The sequence below is a fragment of the Trematomus bernacchii genome, unplaced genomic scaffold (assembly GCF_902827165.1).
Source record: "Trematomus bernacchii unplaced genomic scaffold, fTreBer1.1, whole genome shotgun sequence".
Lineage (NCBI taxonomy): Eukaryota > Metazoa > Chordata > Actinopteri > Perciformes > Nototheniidae > Trematomus > Trematomus bernacchii.
Window position 1 is genome coordinate 5,072,713 of NW_022987573.1, and position 21,982 is coordinate 5,094,694.

The 21,982-nt window shown below is 42.8% G+C and overlaps 1 protein-coding gene across 1 annotated transcript; it reads left to right on the forward strand.

The window, feature by feature from the left end:
- The first annotated feature begins 1,155 nt into the window (after positions 1 to 1,155).
- Positions 1,156 to 15,666, forward strand: LOC117479432 (acidic mammalian chitinase-like). The gene is made up of 15 exons (XM_034126376.1): positions 1,156 to 1,180; positions 1,519 to 1,545; positions 1,676 to 1,880; positions 1,966 to 2,022; positions 2,237 to 2,402; positions 2,491 to 2,615; positions 2,708 to 2,831; positions 2,925 to 3,107; positions 3,238 to 3,354; positions 4,345 to 4,477; positions 4,844 to 5,033; positions 5,967 to 6,159; positions 6,812 to 7,123; positions 8,594 to 8,905; positions 15,571 to 15,666. Exons 1-15 carry the CDS (start codon positions 1,156 to 1,158, stop codon positions 15,664 to 15,666), a joined length of 2,265 nt encoding a protein of 754 aa, XP_033982267.1.
- The last annotated feature ends 6,316 nt before the right edge of the window (positions 15,667 to 21,982 follow it).

Consider the following 21,982-nt stretch of genomic DNA (forward strand, 5'->3'; position numbering starts at 1 on the left):
AGATTGTTTTTTGGTTTTAAAGTACACAAACAAACAGTTTTTAGTCAATAAGACAGGTTGGCTTGAAAAATGAAATAATTTATGTTACTCTGTATTTCCTGCAGCAGACACACACAATTGTTTGAAGAAAGGATTTTGTCCTTGACAAAATATATAGTTTAGTTATTAAACTGCACAGGTCTGCCAATTTAAATTCTGATTTACTGCAGATACATTTTTATTTTTTATTATTAGAGTAAATTGTTATTTTTATTATTGTACTTACATTTTTGCATATTTATATTTCTTTAATTGTATAAAAATGTTTAATATCCTGTTGTGTTGGGTTTAATCTGACAAATGTACTACTTTCATCAATCATACATATTGTGTTTTACATTTGATTGCCTCAAGGCCTTATATCCTCCACAGTAGGCTTATGAACATACAGCTATTTATATGTATGGGTTTGAGGAAAATAAAATAACGTTTAATCATATAAACTACTGACAACATTTCTCTCTGTTGGAATTCAACAGAAACTGAATGGAATGGCTGCCATGCATGTAGAGATAGAGATTTAAGAAACATTTGGAGTGGTCTCTTGATTTTTTCTAGAGCTGTATTAAATAACTGATCACCACTTTCATTGAATTTTGAGTGGTTTGGTCCACTTTGTAACACCTATGGTGCTTCTGGTAAAAAAATGAATGGAAAAGAATAGGTAACCCTAGATTATGTTCATCCAACAGAGTACACACCCAAATCGACAATCGTGTTTATTTTGCAATACATTTTCAGTGTCTATTCTTTGTATATTCACTGCAGTTATTAACCAGTATCCTGAGACATTTGACTTAAAATGGTGTTAAATACAATTTGATGATGATAAATGGTGTTCATGTTAATGTAGAGCAGTTAAAACAGACCGGTCAAATTTGACTGTGAACTCCAAAGGTAAGGGGGGTGGAACAAACACGAAAGTAGGGTTGGAATAGTTACAGATTTGTTCCTTTTTTTTCTAAATACTTACCTACTTAAATCTTCTTTTTGTGTTTGTGTATTCACCATATACACCAAAGCATATTTATAGTTTGTTCAACAGTGAGGATTTGTTTGAACATGGCTGTATATTAAAACACATTTCGTTCTATTTCTTTTCTACATAGTGACACCATGTGCAAAGTCACTCTAACTGCAGGTAAGGCATTGTCAAGTAACTTTTTACTCAAAAGGGGCAGTGAATTTAAGTTGGTTTGCTGTGTTTACAGCAAATCATCTTATTCAGAAAAGGCACTGGCAACTCTTTTCAGAAACATTGTCATCATTACTTTGGATTATTCTCACAAAACCCACAAGTTGATCCAGAACACATATTGATGTAATTCCATTTACCTTAACTGAATTTAGCTGTTGAATGATAAGAGTGTAACCTTGACAAAGAAAATGTTAAGCACAAGATTAGAAGAGTGGGAATTTTTTGTATTATATGTTTTTATTTGGATCAACTCCAATACTTACCTTTCTATCCTTTTGAAGGTCTCTTTTTGATCATCACCAGCTTGGGTAAGTTTATAACATGCATTTTGTATAATCAATCCTAGAAGTAATGGTAGCAATGAAGATAAATAATGTACCTCAACTAACAACTCTTGGTCAAGTAAACTGACATACTTGATGTTCTTCTGTCTCTCAGCCTCTTCCTCCAGGCTGGTGTGTTACTATAACAGCGAGGCTGAAAATAGAGCGGACTACGGGAAGTTCACAATTTCAGATATTGATCCGAACAAGTGTACCCATCTGATCTATGCTTTTGCCGACATCGACAACCAAAATGAACTGGTCCCAAGCAGTGCGACTGACATACAACGCTATCAGTCCTTTAATGGACTCAAAACCAGGTCCGTTTTTTAGCATTTAAATATTGTGTTAATGTTGAATTTTGTGTTTGTAATCAATTATTACTGGACTTTTATTTTCACACAGAAATCCAGCGCTCAAAACCCTGTTGGCAGTTGGTGGCTTGACCTTTGACACACAAAAGTAAGTTACTTTCTTGGTTTTTCTGTGACAATGCAAATAAAATTATTAGCAGCTCTTGAATTTCCCCATTCATGATGTATTGGTGTGCTTACATTTATTTTAGCAATTACATAATAATCCAAATAAACACTTGAAATTAGTTCAACAGCTATATTTATGATTTCTTTAATTGACATTAGCTTTAAAAAACCACTGTGGTTCAACTGTTTACCAGATTTACTGCAATGGTGGCCACAACACAAAACAGAGAAACGTTCATCCAGTCTGCTATTAAACTACTGAGAGAAAGTGGGTTTGATGGCCTAAACCTTGACTGGAGGAACCCTGGAGAAGCTGGAAGCCCATCACAGGACAAGCAGAGTTTCACAATGCTTTGCAAGGTCAGATCTTGAGTTTCTCTCACTACATAGGTATATGAAAATATCAGTTTGTTATCTAAACCGAGACTGAACCATTCTTCTTGTATAGGAGCTCAAGGAAGCATTTGTGTCTGAAGGGAAAGCAGCCAACCGTGACAGCTTAATCGTCGCTGCTAGTGTCTCTGCTGAGAAAGCAACCATCGATGCCAGTTATCAAGTCCCACAGATTGCCATGTAAAAAATAAATATATGTATCTCTTTGCATTATACCCAAGATGACCTATTTTCTTGTTTTTCTGAATGTGATCTCTTCTTCTCTTTATCAGGCACCTGGATTTCATTAATGTGTTGACATTTGATTTTCACGGCCCCTGGGAAAGTGTCACAGGACATCACAGCCCCTTATACAACGGATCCCACGACACAGGAAACAAAACTTACTCTAACACTGTAAGTACAGGGATTCATACGTACGCTGCAAAAAAAAAGTTATTTTAAGAGACGCTTTCTCATTGTATTTTGTTATTTTAATCCACATTTTAGGACTATGCTATGCGGTATTGGCGAGACCAGGGAGCACCAGCACAAAAGCTAAACTTGGGGTTAGCGGCATACGGGAGAGCTTTTGACCTCTCCACTGCCTCCAGTGATGTTGGAGCACCAGCGAATGGTCCTGGTGAAGAAGGATGTTACACTGGGGAAGAGGGATTCTGGGCTGCTTATGAGGTAAATTGCAACCTGTGAATGAAATACATTTAAATCAATCACTTTATTATAGCCTAACATATTCGACAGTATTTGGTGTGACACATTTCTGATTGAAAAATACATTGTGACATTTGATCCTTCTGTACAGACTTGCCTTTATCTTGATGGAGTTACAACCGAGCTGATACCTGATCAGAAAGTTCCATATGCCACCACAGAAAATCAGTGGGTTGGATTTGACAATGAAGACAGCCTCGATATTAAGGTAGGCAAAATACTGCAGTTAATCCTTTGAAAACGACTGCTTGTGCTCAAATCTGGTTAAAGGTCCCCTGTTATACTCTTTTCAACAATATGTTCGAAATATTCTGTTATATTCAAAACTTTTTTAGTCTGATGCTTCGATTAATTTTAAACAGACCGTTCAACAAAAGGATACCCACAAATGTAGTTTCATTTAAATATTGGATTGTTCTCTCTTAGTAAGAAACCATTTTCAATAAAATGGTGGTCTTACCTTTACTTGAAGATGAGGTCCATGCGCCTATCCTTCTGGACAAAAATCTCTTACTTTTTTATAAAAGTCCTCCTTATCTTCTTGTAGTTTCAAAAGTTTAGCTTGTTGTTTGCGTCTACCGTCTGTAGAATAACAGTAGCAACTAAAACCTGTGGGCTCACGTACGCCCCCTTCAGTGCGGCAGAGTACTGTCTGCCTCACCTTGTGTCTTTTTACTGTGCTTTTATGTCACATCAGCAAGACTAAATATGTTACACAGTGACACACATACATACATTACACACATTAGCTAGGCTATGGAAAGTCAGTACGCATAGTAAAGTCTCTGTAAACATTATATTGGCGACATACAGAGTGATAGCAACAGGCACGCGCCAAATGCACACGCTCAACCTAGTTTGCGAGGGATTGCGCAATCCGAGGTGAGGCTCAGCTCGTCGCTGCCTCAGCTCGCATCTCTCACCGTATACTGTAGGAACAGAAAATACGCCATTTCATCGATATTTACTATAAAATTGATCGAAATGATTGGAATCATACAGAAAATACATTTATAGCACAGACCAGTGGAGAAATATTAATATTTATTTCATTTTATTGTTATTTGTATTTTTACTTTTCATGAAGACAGGTGAGGCACTGCCTCACCTGCCTCCCCTGACCGCACGTCCCTGCTTTAAATAGACATTTTGTCTGCATGGCATCAACCCTTAAAGTGTTTTTTCTTCATCCTCCCAGGTCAGTTACCTAAAGATGAACAACTTTGGAGGAGCATTTCTTTGGTCTCTCGACCTGGATGATATGAATGGAGAGTTCTGCAGAATGGGCAGCAATCCCCTCATCAGCCATCTGTATAATCTCCTGGTTCCAGGTAATTAGAACACAAAAAATGTCTTTACATCCTTTAAGAAGGGAAGGTTTAACGTTTTTTTTTAATTAAATGCCATTAACTGTATTGTCATAATAACTTATTTACATTAATATAATTCAATATGAAGAAAGCAAATGAGCTCCCTTTTAATCTCAAAGGTCATGCTATGTAATATCAAAATATGATGGGATGTTAACGTGGGGTAAAAACAATAACACAATAAATGATAAAACAAAATATTTTTGGGTCCTTTCTTCTAAAACTCCAGCAACAACCGATAACACAACTACTCTCAACCCCCCTCATACTACTATGACAATGCCGACAACAACTCCACCTGCCACCAAAACAGTGCCTATGACAAAGACCACCCCACATACACCCACAACAATGCCGAAGACCTCAACAACTCTCCCTACTATGAACAAAACAATGCAGACAACCACAAGAAATGTCCCTACAATCATAAGAAATGTCCCTACAACCACAACTCTCCCTACCACAACCACAACAATGCCAACGACACCAACAACTGTCGATACAACTACAACAATGAGCACATCAACAAAACTAAACCTTGCTGTATCAACAATGCCACCTAACACAACTACACCACTGCCTACAACCATAACTCGTCCTACCACAACCAAAACAATGCCTACGACCAAAGCAACTTCCCTTACTAAAACCACAGCAATTCCTACGACCGCAACTCTACCTACCACAACCACAGAATCGCATACGACCACAATGCCTACGACCACAATTCTACCTACCACAACCACAACAATGCCTACGACCACAACTCCATCTACCACAACCACATCAATGCCTACGACCACAACTCTACATACCACAACCACAGCATTGCCTACGACCACAATTCTACTTACCACAACCAAAGCATTGCCTACGACCAAAATTCTACCTACCAAAACCACGACAATGCCTACGACCACAACTCCCTCTACCACAACCGCATCAATGCCTACGACCACAACTCTCCCTACCACAACCACATCAATGCCTACGACCACAAATCTACCTACCACAACCACAAAAATGCCGACCACCACAACTCTACCTACCACAACCACAGCATTGCCAACGACCACAATTTTACCGACCACAACCACAAAAATGCCGACCACCACAACTCTACCTACCACAACCACAGCATTGCCTACGACCACAATTCTACCTACCACAACCACAAAAATGCCTACGACCACAACTTTGCCTACCACAACCACAGCATTGCCTACGACCACTATTCTACCTACCACAACCACAACAATGGCTATGACCACAACTCCCTCTACCACAACCACATCAATGTCTACGACCACAACTCTACCTACCACAACCACAGCATTGCCTACGACCACAACTCTACCTACCACAACCACAACAATGCCTACGACCACAACTCCCTCTACCACAACCATATCAATGCCTACGACAACAACTCTACCTACCACCACCACAGCATTGCCTACGACCACAATTCTACCTACCACACCAATGCCGACCACCACTACTCTACCTACCACAACCACAACAATGCCTACGAGTACAAATCCCTCTGCCACAACCACATCAATGCCTACGACCACAATTCTACCTACCACGACCACAACAATGCCTATGACCACAACTCCATCTACTACAACCACATCAATGCCTACGACCACAAATCTACCTACCACAACCACGGCATTGCCTACGACCACAACTCTACGTACCACAACCACAACAATGCCTACGACCACAACTCCCTCTACCACAACCACATCAATGCCTACGACCACAACTCTACCTACCACAACCACAGCATTGCCTACGACCACGATTCTACCTACCACAACAATGCCTAAGACCACAACTCCCTCTACCACAACCACATCAATGCCTACGACCACAACTCTACCTACCACAACCACAACAATGCCTACGACCACAACTCCCTCCATCACAACCACATCAATGCATATGACCACAACTCTACCTACCACAACCACAGCATTGCCTACGACCACAATTCTACCTACCACAACCACAACAATGCCTACGACCACAACTCCCTCTACCACAACCACAACAATGCCTACGACCACAATTCCCTCTACCACAACCACATCAATGCCTACGACCACAACTCTACCTACCACAAACCACAGCATTGCCTACGACCACAATTATACCTACCACAACCACAACAATGCCTACGACCACAACTGTACCTACCACAACCACAACAATGCTTACGACCACAACTCCCTCTACGACAACCACATCAATGCCTACGACCACAACTCTACCTACTACAACCAGAGCATTGCCTACGAGCACAATTCTACCTACCACAACAATGCCGACCACCACAACTCTACCTACCACAACCACAGCATTGCCTACGACCACAATTCTACCTGCCACAACCACAACAATGCCTACGACCACAACTCTACCTTCAACAACCACAGCATTGCCTACGACCACAATTCTACCTACCACAACCACAACAATGCCGACCACCACAACTCTACATACCACAACCACAACAATGCCTACGACCACAACTCCAACTACCACAACCAAATCAATGCCTACGACCACAACTCTACCTACCACAACCACAATAATGCCGACCACCACAACTCTACCTACCACAACCACAACAATGCCTACGACCACAACTCCCTCTACCACAACCACATCTATTCCTACGACCACAACTCTACCTACCACAACCACAGCATTGCCTACGACCACAATTCTACCTACCACAACCACATCAATGCCTATGACCACAACTCTACCTACCACAACCACAACAATGCCGACAACCATAATTCCACCTACCACAACCACAACAATGCCGACCACCACAACGCTACCTACCACAACAACGGAAATGCCTACAACCACAACTCTACCCACCACAACCACAACAATGCCTACGACCACAACTCCAACTACCACAACCACAGCATTGCCTACGACCACAATTATACCTACCACAACCACAACAATGCCTACGACCACAACTGTACCTACCACAACCACAACAATGCTTACGACCACAACTCCCTCTACGACAACCACAGCATTGCCTACGACCACAATTCTACCTACCACAACCACAACAATGCCGACCACCACAACTCTACCTACCACAACAACGGAAATGCCTACAACCACAACTCTACCCACCACAACCACAACAATGCCTACGACCACAACTCCAACTACCACAACCACAGCATTGCCTACGACCACAATTATACCTACCACAACCACAACAATGCCAACGACCACAACTCTACCTACCACAACCACAACAATGCCTACGAGTACAAATCCCTCTGCCACAACCACATCAATGCCTACGACCACAATTCTACCTACCACGACCACAACAATGCCTATGACCACAACTCCATCTACTACAACCACATCAATGCCTACGACCACAAATCTACCTACCACAACCACGGCATTGCCTACGACCACAACTCTACGTACCACAACCACAACAATGCCTACGACCACAACTCCCTCTACCACAACCACATCAATGCCTACGACCACAACTCTACCTACCACAACCACAGCATTGCCTACGACCACGATTCTACCTACCACAACAATGCCTAAGACCACAACTCCCTCTACCACAACCACATCAATGCCTACGACCACAACTCTACCTACCACAACCACAACAATGCCTACGACCACAACTCCCTCCATCACAACCACATCAATGCATATGACCACAACTCTACCTACCACAACCACAGCATTGCCTACGACCACAATTCTACCTACCACAACCACAACAATGCCTACGACCACAACTCCCTCTACCACAACCACAACAATGCCTACGACCACAACTCCCTCTACCACAACCACATCAATGCCTACGACCACAACTCTACCTACCACAACCACAGCATTGCCTACGACCACAATTATACCTACCACAACCACAACAATGCCTACGACCACAACTGTACCTACCACAACCACAACAATGCTTACGACCACAACTCCCTCTACGACAACCACATCAATGCCTACGACCACAACTCTACCTACTACAACCAGAGCATTGCCTACGAGCACAATTCTACCTACCACAACAATGCCGACCACCACAACTCTACCTACCACAACCACAGCATTGCCTACGACCACAATTCTACCTGCCACAACCACAACAATGCCTACGACCACAATTCTACCTTCAACAACCACAGCATTGCCTACGACCACAATTCTACCTACCACAACCACAACAATGCCGACCACCACAACTCTACATACCACAACCACAACAATGCCTACGACCACAACTCCAACTACCACAACCAAATCAATGCCTACGACCACAACTCTACCTACCACAACCACAATAATGCCGACCACCACAACTCTACCTACCACAACCACAACAATGCCTACGACCACAACTCCCTCTACCACAACCACATCTATTCCTACGACCACAACTCTACCTACCACAACCACAGCATTGCCTACGACCACAATTCTACCTACCACAACCACATCAATGCCTATGACCACAACTCTACCTACCACAACCACAACAATGCCGACAACCACAATTCCACCTACCACAACCACAACAATGCCGACCACCACAACGCTACCTACCACAACAACGGAAATGCCTACAACCACAACTCTACCCACCACAACCACAACAATGCCTACGACCACAACTCCAACTACCACAACCACAGCATTGCCTACGACCACAATTATACCTACCACAACCACAACAATGCCTACGACCACAACTGTACCTACCACAACCACAACAATGCTTACGACCACAACTCCCTCTACGACAACCACAGCATTGCCTACGACCACAATTCTACCTACCACAACCACAACAATGCCGACCACCACAACTCTACCTACCACAACAACGGAAATGCCTACAACCACAACTCTACCCACCACAACCACAACAATGCCTACGACCACAACTCCAACTACCACAACCACAGCATTGCCTACGACCACAATTATACCTACCACAACCACAACAATGCCAACGACCACAACTCTACCTACCACAACCACATCAATGCCTATGACCACAACTCTACCTACCACAACCACAACAATGCCGACAACCACAATTCCACCTACCACAACCACAACAATGCCGACCACCACAACGCTACCTACCACAACAACGGAAATGCCTACAACCACAACTCTACCCACCACAACCACAACAATGCCTACGACCACAACTCCAACTACCACAACCACAGCATTGCCTACGACCACAATTATACCTACCACAACCACAACAATGCCAACGACCACAACTCTACCTACCACAACCACATCAATGCCTATGACCACAACTCTACCTACCACAACCACAACAATGCCGACAACCACAATTCCACCTACCACAACCACAACAATGCCGACCACCACAACGCTACCTACCACAACCACAACAATGCCTACGACCACAACTCCAACTACCACAACCACAACAATGCCTACGACCACAACTCCCTCTACCACAACCACATCAATGCCTACGACCACAACTCTACCTACCACAACCACAGCATTGCCGACCACCACGACTCTACCTACCACAACAACGGAAATGCCTACAACCACAACTCTACCTACCACAACCACAACAATGCCTACGACCACAATTCCATCTACCACAACCACAACAATGCCTACGACCACAACTCCCTCTACCACAACCACATCAATGCCTACGACCACAACTCTACCTACCACAACCACAACAATGCCTACGAGCACAACTCCCTCTACCACAACCACATCAATGCCTACGACCACAACTCTACCTACCACAACCACATCATTGCCTACGACCACAATTCTACCTACCACAACCACAACAATGCAGACCACCACAACTCTACCTACCACAACAATGGAAATGCCTACAACCACAACTCTACCTACCACCACGACAGCATTGCCTACGACCACAATTCTACCTACCACAACCACAACAATGCCGACCACCACAAATCTACCTACCACAACCACGGCATTGCCTACGACCAAAACTCTACGTACCACAACCACAACAATGCCTACGACCACAACTCCCTCTACCACAACCACATCAATGCCTACGACCACAACTCTACCTACCACAACCACAGCATTGCCTACGATCACAATTCTACCTACCACAACCACAACAATGCCTAAGACCACAACTCCTTCTACCACAACCACATCAATGCCTACGACCACAACTCTACCTACCACAACCACAACAATGCCTACGACCACAACTCCCTCCATCACAACCACATCAATGCATATGACCACAACTCTACCTACCACAACCACAGCATTGCCTACGACCACAATTCTACCTACCACAACCACAACAATGCCTACGACCACAACTCCCTCTACCACAACCATAACAATGCCTACGACCACAACTCCCTCTACCACAACCACATCAATGCCTACGACCACAACTCTACCTACCACAACCACAGCAATGCCTACGACCACAATTATACCTACCACAACCACAACAATGCCTACGACCACAACTGTACCTACCACAACCACAACAATGCTTACGACCACAACTCCCTCTACGACAACCACATCAATGCCAACGACCACAACTCTACCTACCACAACCACATCAATGCCTATGACCACAACTCTACCTACCACAACCACAACAATGCCGACAACCACAATTCCACCTACCACAACCACAAAAATGCCGACCACCACAACGCTACCTACCACAACAACGGAAATGCCTACAACCACAACTCTACCCACCACAACCACAACAATGCCTACGACCACAACTCCAACTACCACAACCACATCAATGCCTACGACCACAATTCTACCTACCACAACCACAACAATGCCGACCACCACGACTCTACCTACCACAACAACGGAAATGCCTACAACCACAACTCTACCTACCACAACCACAACAATGCCTACGACCACAATTCCATCTACCACAACCACAACAATGCCTACGACCACAACTCCCTCTAACACAACCACATCAATGCCTACTACCACAACTCTACCTACCACAACCACAGCATTGCCGACCACCACGACTCTACCTACCACAACAACGGAAATGCCTACAACCACAACTCTACCTACCACAACCACAACAATGCCTACGACCACAATTCCATTTACCACAACCACAACAATGCCTACGACCACAACTCCCTCTACCACAACCACATCAATGCCTACGACCACAACTCTACCTACCACAACCACAACAATGCCTACGACCACAACTCCCTCTACCACAACCACATCAATGCCTACGACCACAACTGTACCTACCACAACCACATCATTGCCTACGACCACAATTCTACCTACCACAACCACAACAATGCCGACCACCACAACTCTACCTACCACAACAATGGAAATGCCTACAACCACAACTCTACCTACCACCACGACAGCATTGCCTACGACCACAATTCTACCTACCACAACCACAACAATGCCGACCACCACGACTCTACCTACCACAACAATGGAAATGCCTACAACCACAACTCTACCTACCACAACCACAACAATGCCTACGACCACAATTCCACCTACCACAACCACAACAATGCCTACGACCACAACTCCCTCTACCACAACCACATCAATGCCTACGACCACAACTCTACCTACCACAAACACAGCATTGCCGACCACCACAACTCTACCTACCACAACCACAACAATGCCTACGACCACAACTCCCTCTACCACAACCACAACAATGCCTACGACCACAATTCCACCTACCACAACCACAACAATGCCTACGACCACAACTCCCTCTACCACAACCACATCAATGCCTACGACCACAACTCTACCTACCACAACCACAGTATTGCCAACCACCACAACTCTACCTACCACAACCACAACAATGCCGACCACCACAACTCCCTCTACCACAACCACAGCATTGCCTACGACCACAATTCTACCTACCACAACCACAACATTGCTGACCACCACAACTGTACCTACCACAACCACAACAATGCCTACGACCACAACTCCCTCTACGACAATCACATCAATACCTACGACCACAATTCTACCTACCACAACCAGAGCATTGCCTACGACCACAATTCTACCTACCACAACCACAACAATGCCGACCACCACAACTCTACCTATCACAACCACAACAATGCCTACGACCACAACTCCCTCTACCACAACCACATCTATGCCTACGACCACAACTCTACCTACCACAACCACAGCATTGCCTACGACCACAATTCTACCTACCACAACCACAACAATGCCGACCACCACAACTCTATCTACCACAACCACAACAATGCCTACGACCACAACTCCCTCTACCACAACCACAGCATTGCCTACGACCACAATTCTACCTACCACAACCACGACAATGCCGACCACCACAACTCTACCTACCACAACAACGGAAATGCCTACAACCACAATTCTACCTTCCACAGCCACAACATTGCCTACGACCACAATTCTACCTACCACAACCACAGCATTGTCTACGACCACAACTACACCCTCTTCGACTTCTATTCTTAACTTTGATATAACACGCTGTCAAGGAAAGAAAGGGAAGAGATTCAAATATAAAGAGGACCCCTCTAAATTTATTGAATGTGTCGACGGGGGAGCCGAACTAAAGGATTGCCCCACTGGTACAGATAAAGCTAACACAATGTGTGATTAAATAATACATCCTCTGCCAAAGCTGCACTTTTCAGTTATATGTGGCAAAATAGTCAATTATGGTTTTTGCTTGTTTATTTTTTTGCTGTCCCTAATATATTCAAAAATATAATCTCGACACCAAACCTTAATGCATTTGGTCAGAGACACTTTTATAAATGTACCCCTGCATGTTAAGCTTAGCAATGTCCTCCCTCCATTAATATAAAATATTATCTTTTATCTTTATTTATAATTAAAGGGGACCTATCATACAAAATGCACTTTGTGATGTCTTTTATACATGAATATGTGCGTCGGGGAACTCACGCAGCGTCAGAAAATAAAACCCTCTCTCTTTTCCTCCATACCCAAATCTTTTAAAAACAGGGGTACAACGAGCAGATACAGATTTCAGAAACAATGCCTGACGTGTTTTGGACGTAATCTCGTCTTTGTTTACATTAGCAAGCCTCGCTAACACTCAGAGCTAACCTGTACTGTAGAGCACATGTGTTTAAAAAGCAGGAAATAAAAAAAGGAACTCACCTTGTGATAAACCCGCAAGAGAAAAAGCATTTGAGCTCCATACTGTTTCAGAAATAATCTTTGATGTGGTTTAGAACAGGATGGCGTTTTATCACAGCAGAATTTAACTTTATCTCCGGTAGAATTCTGATCAGGCATTAGCTCTGTCTCCTCTTCTTTCTTTTTTTCAAGCTAAGGAACCAAAATCTGCGTTTCTCTAACAGGGCTGCAAAAGAGGGGTATGAGCAGTATGAGGCATGGCTACAATGGGTGAACTGTTTGGTATTTTAAGCAAAAAACTTCACAGACATGTTTTGTATAGGTATGGCCCTACAATATATTTTTCCAATATAGCATGATAGGTCCACTTTAAGTAATCAGCAACTTCCAGTCTATATAAACCATCCTGATCTTGTTTTTTTTTATGGCATCTATTAATCTGTTATACTTTACTTAACTCTCACCCTACCAACACATTTAACACGTACAGAACAAGGACTACTGACTTCAATAATATCTACTGTAAGAAACAACCATCATCTCCAAACTTATATGTTCTTTACATTTGATAAGAGATGTCATTTATGTCTTAGAAAGAGATAATGTGTGTTTGCTGCATCTATTTGTTTGTCTTCTTAAAAATGATTAATCAACTGATCATTTCCATGGAATCCTGCATTGAATGCAATTGGGGACTTTTGACAAAGCTACTCTGAGTCAAAAGTATATATATTGGGTTTGTGGATACCCCAGTTGGTAGAATGTTGGTTAATCTAATGCATATAAACAGTTGCATGGATGAGTTTTTTTTATTTAATTTATTTAGCCATTGCATGAATGAGTTTGTTTTACATAATGACACAGTTGTTGCATATTGTTTATATTTACTCTTATACCTACAATTAATGCAAATACATATGACTACATTTATCATTTAATAAAATGTATAATTAAAGTAAAATATTGCCAAGATGTATTTTGCCCATTCTGTTTAATTTTGTTTTTTGCTTGGTTGTTAAATGGTGTTTGTTTATCTATCAGCCATTTATTAAATGAAGTGGTCCTGTAGAAACAAGTGGCATAACTTGCACTCATGAAAGCTATTAAAACAAAGATGGAGCAGAACTTGTTAAGTCAAACATTGCTTGACATCAGAGCCACCTACTGAATCAAACTACTCTGCAATGTAACACAACCTTATAGTGGGTTTAAATCAATTGTGAAAAGACCTGTCCTGAGACAAGGGTTGATGTTTTTCATTCATTTTTCTTTCCTACATTTGTTGGGCCCATAATGTAAAAATGCTTATACAGCTATTTTGAGAGAAATAAAACCACAGTTTATGTTGAATACTACAAGACCAATCAACCATACATGCTCATTATGACTGCATGCTCAAAAACTATAATATTGAGTTTCTATTCTAATAATAATAATAATAATGCATTTTATTTATAGAGCGCTTTTCTTGAAACTCAAATACACTTTACAGAATAAAAAATCATAAAAACATAATTAGAAAAACACACTTAAAATATATAAAACACAACATTAATTACAGATTAAAGGCAGTTCTGAAGAGTCTATTTTAATTTGTGATTTGAACATGGTGAGATTGGGGCAGTCACGGATGTGTTTGGGGACGGAGAAGGCTCATATCAGTTGTTGATATTGATGAATTGCTGTCGATTTGTGAGGTATGACTGTAGCCAGGAGAGTGGCATGGTGTGGTTGATGGTGTCGAAAGCTGCTGTTAGGTCGAGAAGGATGAGGATGCTGAGGTGTCCAGAGTCAGAGGCGAGAAGGAGATCGTTGGTGATTTTGAGAAGGGCTGTTTCTGTGCTGTGTTGTGAGCGGAAGCCGGATTGAAATGGTTCGAACAGGTCGTTGGAGTTGAGGTGGGCCTTGAGTTGGATGGAGACTACACGTTCTAGTATTTTAGACATAAAGGGCAGATAGGATATGGGCCAGAAGTTGATTCTGACATCTGTTCCGTCAGAACTACACACATAGCTGAGCACATCATCAGTTGTTTTTTGTTTTTTTTATGCAATCTTTTGTTTTTTCAATGAACCAATTATTTGGTATATTACTTGGAATATAATGGATGGATGGATGGACCGACGGACGGATGGATGATGACGATAAGTAAAGACGTTTTTAAATGTGTGTCTTGTGTTTTAAATTCAGATTTTTCAGAGCTATGCTATCCTATGCTAAGGTCTTACCTACCTTACATTGACATGAAACTGCACTTTGGCAATAATTTGATGCCACATTTCTTAAATGCAACAGACCTCAATTTGTTATATTACAGCAGTTGCCAGTCTGTGTGTGTGTCAATTATGTCAAGTGCAAACAGAACTTTTTTTGTCTTTATTAAAATACTACTGTATATAAATACTTGTACATGCTACAGAAGGGAAATAGGGAGCCAGAGAATTCTCCTCTTTTTCTCTTTTTCCCTCTTTTTTCTTCCTTTTTCTTCTTCCCCCTTCTTCCCCCTTCTTCCCCCTTGCAAGACTATTGTTCCCCAGCTTCGGTTTCATCCCAAAGGCCATAAGAATGTTAAACACCTGAACTTTTGAAAGAACATACATAACATGCATCTGTTTGCAACTCACATATATCATATATATCAATATTCCAATTACTGTAAATAGACTATTCTGCACAGTTTCTATCATATTCTGTTTCTATTATATTTCATTTCATTTTATTTACTTTTACTATTTTATCTGTTTTATTGTGTTGCACTGTTGGAGGAGCCTGTGACCTACGATTTTCATTGTCATAACTACACTGTAGGTATGCACACATGACAATAACAGGTGTGCTGAGTTTGTTTGATTAGTCACCTGAAGGTGAGAGGCGGAGGTTAGGCTGCTTTTACACGGGAACGTTTGCGTTTATGCACAGTATGCGTTTTCAAAAAAGTCTTCCGTTCACATGCATTCGTTTCATTTAACGTGTCTGTTCAAACGAGACCGTGGAAACGCTGTAGTACATATGCCGGGACTGTAAGTTGCGCTGTACTTCCACACGAGACCGCTCGAAAGCGCTGGACACGCTGTAGTACATATGCCGGGACTGTAAGTGGCGCTGTAACTTCCGCCACAAAATACACCAAAAGCAGCGAAGAAGACCCCGGAGCAGCCGAGAAGAAGTACCCCTCAATGCAGTGCGCAATGCCTCAAATGAGCTCAATAGCCGCGTTCACACCGGAGTACTTTTCACCGTACTTTTCGCGTTTAGTTCCGTTAGTACCCCTTATGTCGCGTTCACACCAAAAAGAGTACTTAATCTCGGGAACTTTTACCCCCATTTTTAGTGCCCGCTGAGAGATCGTACTTTCCTGTGGGAAAAAAGTGCCCCAGTGCTGATTGGCTGGGCGAATTGCAAACCACGCCCCGTACAACTGTGAAATGTTGTGTAGAGCCGCCATTGTTTTTCCTCGCTACAAAAACCCAGCGCACCGACGGAGAGTAGTTTGTTTTTGAAAGCAGTTATGGCAAGCATCAAGAAATCATCGGAGCGGAGCAGTTCAGTAGCTTTCACTCGACCTGGGAATCGTGCACAGCGCCACGGCATACCGGCTAAAAATAAAGAAACTCAGGCAGGACTACAAACAAATTAAAGACTATTATAACAAGAGTGGTAACGACTGGAAGACCAGTAAATGGTACGAGCGCTTGTATGCTCTGCTAGGCCACAGACCTTTTCTCCCGGACAGCATCGACCGATGGTGTGGGAGGCCGCTCAAACGGCGGATTCAGTGGCCAACGATGACGACCACGACGAAGGTAAAATCAACTACATGCACTGGGGTTTTAATCTGCACAATAATGGTCTCAGATGTACTTTTATTTGCTCAGTAGATCAAGCTAGCCATGCTAGGCTGAACTGGCTAACACCGACCCCGAGCTAGCTAATAACATCTAGCTAGCTAGATATTCTCGGCCGCTATGAAAACGTTTTGACTTGTGAATAACTGTGCAGTGTTTCTGTAATTTGCTTCACTAACTCATGGCACTAATCGTGTGTTTCAGGCGAGGATGGACAACTCTCGGGATTGGAAACAAGCGAGCTTTGCCTTCCAGATCACAGCGCTTGGTCGTCCCCCTTACCAGCAACCAAACGCAAAGGTACACACACTGTAACTTTGTCTTGAAAGAACGTTACGCATCGAACTGATGTTCACAATCATGTTTATTTCCTTCTTGGTACAATTATGAAACAGCGTGAAAACGTATTCGCCTAGACCGGCATTTACAAATGTTCGCGCCTTTTTACTCTCTCACAAACATTGTAAACATCCGGGCTAGAGGTCACATGACTTCCGGTAAGAAAACTTGCCTCAACAACATTAAACAAAGTTCAAGCATACATGAAGCACTCTTCAAAACTACAAAACAATAAAGAAGGGCACTTTGAGCGGCAGCTACACACACACACACAGACACACACACACACACACACACACACACACACACACACACACACACACACACACACACACACACACACACTCAGTGTGTGTGTGTGTATATATATATATATATATATATATTTTATGCTATTTGATCCTATATTATCTTCTACTATACACCTCCATTGTGTACACTGTCTTGTCCTGGCCTGCACCCTGTCCAATGTTGACTAGTAAACACATTCCTAGTATGTTGTAAAACTACATGGCGACTAAACAGATCTTGTATCTTGCTTATTTTCCCCTCTTAGGAAAGCGGACACGGGATGCGAATTTCTTTGACACCGTCCAGGCGTTGGAGGACCGGTGTGCCGTGGTGAAAGAGTCGATGCACGGGGATCAGATGGTGCTGTTCACCAAGGCCCAGGAAACGGAGGACAAGATGCTCACCAGATGGAGCACCAGGATGAAGTGTCGGTGCAGGATGAGGGACAAACCACTTTTCAGAATGGGTTTATATTATTGTTATTACTGTTATTATATAGTCTTGATACAACTGACACTTTATTTTATATTGATAATGTTAATTTACATGTACAACTTCTATTTTATTTACATAAAAAATGTGAACTTCTATTTACTGTTATGTCTTGAGAGTGCAATAAAGAAAACCTACATGGCGATTAAACAGATCCTGTATCTTGCTTATTTCTCCTGACACTTTATCTTTAGTGACCTGTGTATTATCCTATACATCACATGTAAGTGATTATTCTGATACCATCATGTTTCATCGGTTATAAACTGGCGAAGCTTAATTTGTCATTCATTTATCATCAATGTTGCAACCTTGTGGAGGAATGGCAGGGGCACATACACAAATATGATAATTTATATCATTTTAAATATTATTTGACCTAAAACTAAATGTTTTTATGATTGTCCTCTGAGGAGGACATGGGGATTTGCAAACTTTTAATTCCCCCCCCCATTTTACACAACACAAAATGGAGTCCACTATGGGCCAAAACTAACATGTAGGTTTCCATAGTGTTTATGGCAGACGGATGCAGTGGGTCTCAGGAAGATATATAATAAATAATAAAGGTGGGTTTGCTGCTGAGCCTATTTACTGTGCATACAACACACCTGGCACAGTTTATTGTTATTATATTGCCACACTGTACACTATTGTAATGTTGCCTGTCTTGACTGGAAAATAAAAGAGAGAAACAAAAGCACTGTACAAAAGATCAGCTTTATTGTCAAAATGTTTACAATGTACAATTTACACGCTGTTCAGATGCCTCATAAGGGCTGTGCGCGTGTCTTGCCCCCCCAGCCTCGGCAATGGCTGGCCCATCAAGCTGGGTCGCCGGTAAGGCAGTCCATTCGTCCCTGTACTCATCATTACTTTCACAAAGGTTATGTAATATGCAACATGCTGCCACCTGGATTTTGATCTTGTCCATCTTGCAGTCGTTTCTTTTCATCAAGCACCGCCACCTGCCCTTCAGTCTGCCAAAAGCGTTCTCCACCACCACTCGTGCTCGGCTTGTTTTGTTATTGTACGCAAGTTGCTCAGGCTGCATTAACTCAGTTACAAAGCTGTATAACAAACAGCACAACTTCAGTCGACTCCATCTCCATCATGTCTGAGGTCGGAAGGTAAACAACAGACGCCTAATGTACAGCGAGTGGGTGGGCGTCGCAGTATACGCGGGAAGTTTTTCTTCTTCTTCTTCTCTTGTTTTGTAGCGCAGGGGTTTTCAAAGTGTGGGAAGGTGAGCCTCCCCTCAGAGAACATAAGAACAGTCGCGCCCCCCTCACAATTATTATTGCTATTATTATTATTATTATTGTTGTTGCTATAATGCAGGGGTATTATTATCCAGTGGAATGCCCTTACCTACTGGCCTAGTTAAATCAAAGTGGTTACTTATTTTTGTCTGGGCAGTGTAGTTTTACACACCATCTTATTTGACTTTCTCAGGGCAGACCCCCACAAAGAAAAAAATATATGTACACACGTAAGGTCATCATCTTAACAGTTTTTTATGCTCGAGTCATCCGTGAGCAGAGCATCAAGTTGGCATGCCTATTACGGCTGAATGCGGCGATTACCATCTTGTTCAGCAAAACGCCTCACAAAGTATTAAGATCCAAAGCTTTAGTGCGTTTTGATTCAATGCTGAGTACAGCCAAACGTGACAGTCTCTTCTCTGTCATTGTAGACCGCAAATACCTCATTCCTTCCGTGTACTTGGGTCCGAATGCTTCTCGTTTTCTGCCGCCCGTTCAATTGAAATCGCCGCCAATCACATTTCCTCGCTCGCGCCAGGGTTACAAGGCTCGCGTCTTGTGCTGCATTCACTTGCACTCGGACATCAGGGATTTTCTCTGATAAATGTCCGATGAGCCACAACTTTTATTTCAAAACAAAGCTGCCAACTGGGGTGGCCAGACGCTGTCTCCTCTCTCACTTTAGGTAACTTCACTACAAATCGATCCATGTTGCCGCTCGCATAAAGTTAGCTGAAGTTAACGAGCTAGATTTCACTGTTTCTCTTTATTTTCTTCTCACGCTGCGCCTCCCCTGAAGCTCTCTGGCGCCCCCCAGGGGAGGCGCGCCTCACACTTTGAAAACCGCTGTTGTAGCGGATTGCAAACAACTTTAAGGTGCATACCGCCACCTACTGTACTCGCCGTGAAGTGGTTTGTGGCCTGCCAGTAAAGCCAAAGCAGAAGAAGAAGAAGTGACGTCAGCGGCTCATTTGCGTAATCTTCCCTCAGGGAAAAGTACTCCGGTGTGAACGCGATCTGTACTAAGTACCCTGGGGTAAAAAGCGCCGGGGCTCTGAGTGCCGGAACTAAGTACAGGAAAGTACTTGGTGTGAACGCGGCTAATGTGGGCGGGAGCTCAACCTTTCTCAACCTTTGAGGCACATGACGTCCCGACTCCCGTGTTGTGTACTTACCCAGTCACAAAAGTAACATATTATATCTTATATTATTAATATATATATAATTCTGATGTCTGTGGTTATTTAAACATTCCCTGATAAACGTTATTTCAGCGTCAATAAATGAGTGTTAATCCCAGTGTGTTTAGTGTACAACATCACATGTCATTTCACCTTCAATTCACGGTTTTCACAACGTTAGCCACATGCTAATGCTAACCGGAAATGAAGACCTTTCAGAATAAAAGTGTTAAGTTAATAGTAGTGTGAACTTCCGTTTTTTTCAGAATAAAACTGCTTTAAATTAAAACCCTGTATTTAATTTAAATTACGTCATATCAACATTGATTTTAATTTCTTACAGTAGGAGAGGTTTTGGGGTTTGGGAGGGAGGAAGGAAGATTAGGATTAGGTAAAAAGGTAGGGAGTGGTTAGGGTTAGGATGGGGGGAAGGGAAGGGTTAGATTGAAGGGAGGGAAGAGAACTGCTACCGGGAAACAGGATGCAACGCGTCATCTGTGAAGCTCCACCCACGTTGAGCTCCCGCCCACATTGAGCTCATTGAGGCATTGCGCACTGCATTGGGGGGCTTCTCGCCGAGAAGCCCGGAGCAATGTTGCCATGGCTACCCTTCTGTTTATGCCCCGCGGTGGATTTAGCAACATGTAGTATTTCATGTAATTCTCCATGTCCACTTGTTGCTGATGGTTGTGGTAGAGGAGCTGTAGATTTTCCACTAACATCTGTAGCATGGTCGAGCTGTAGATGTTGTACTAA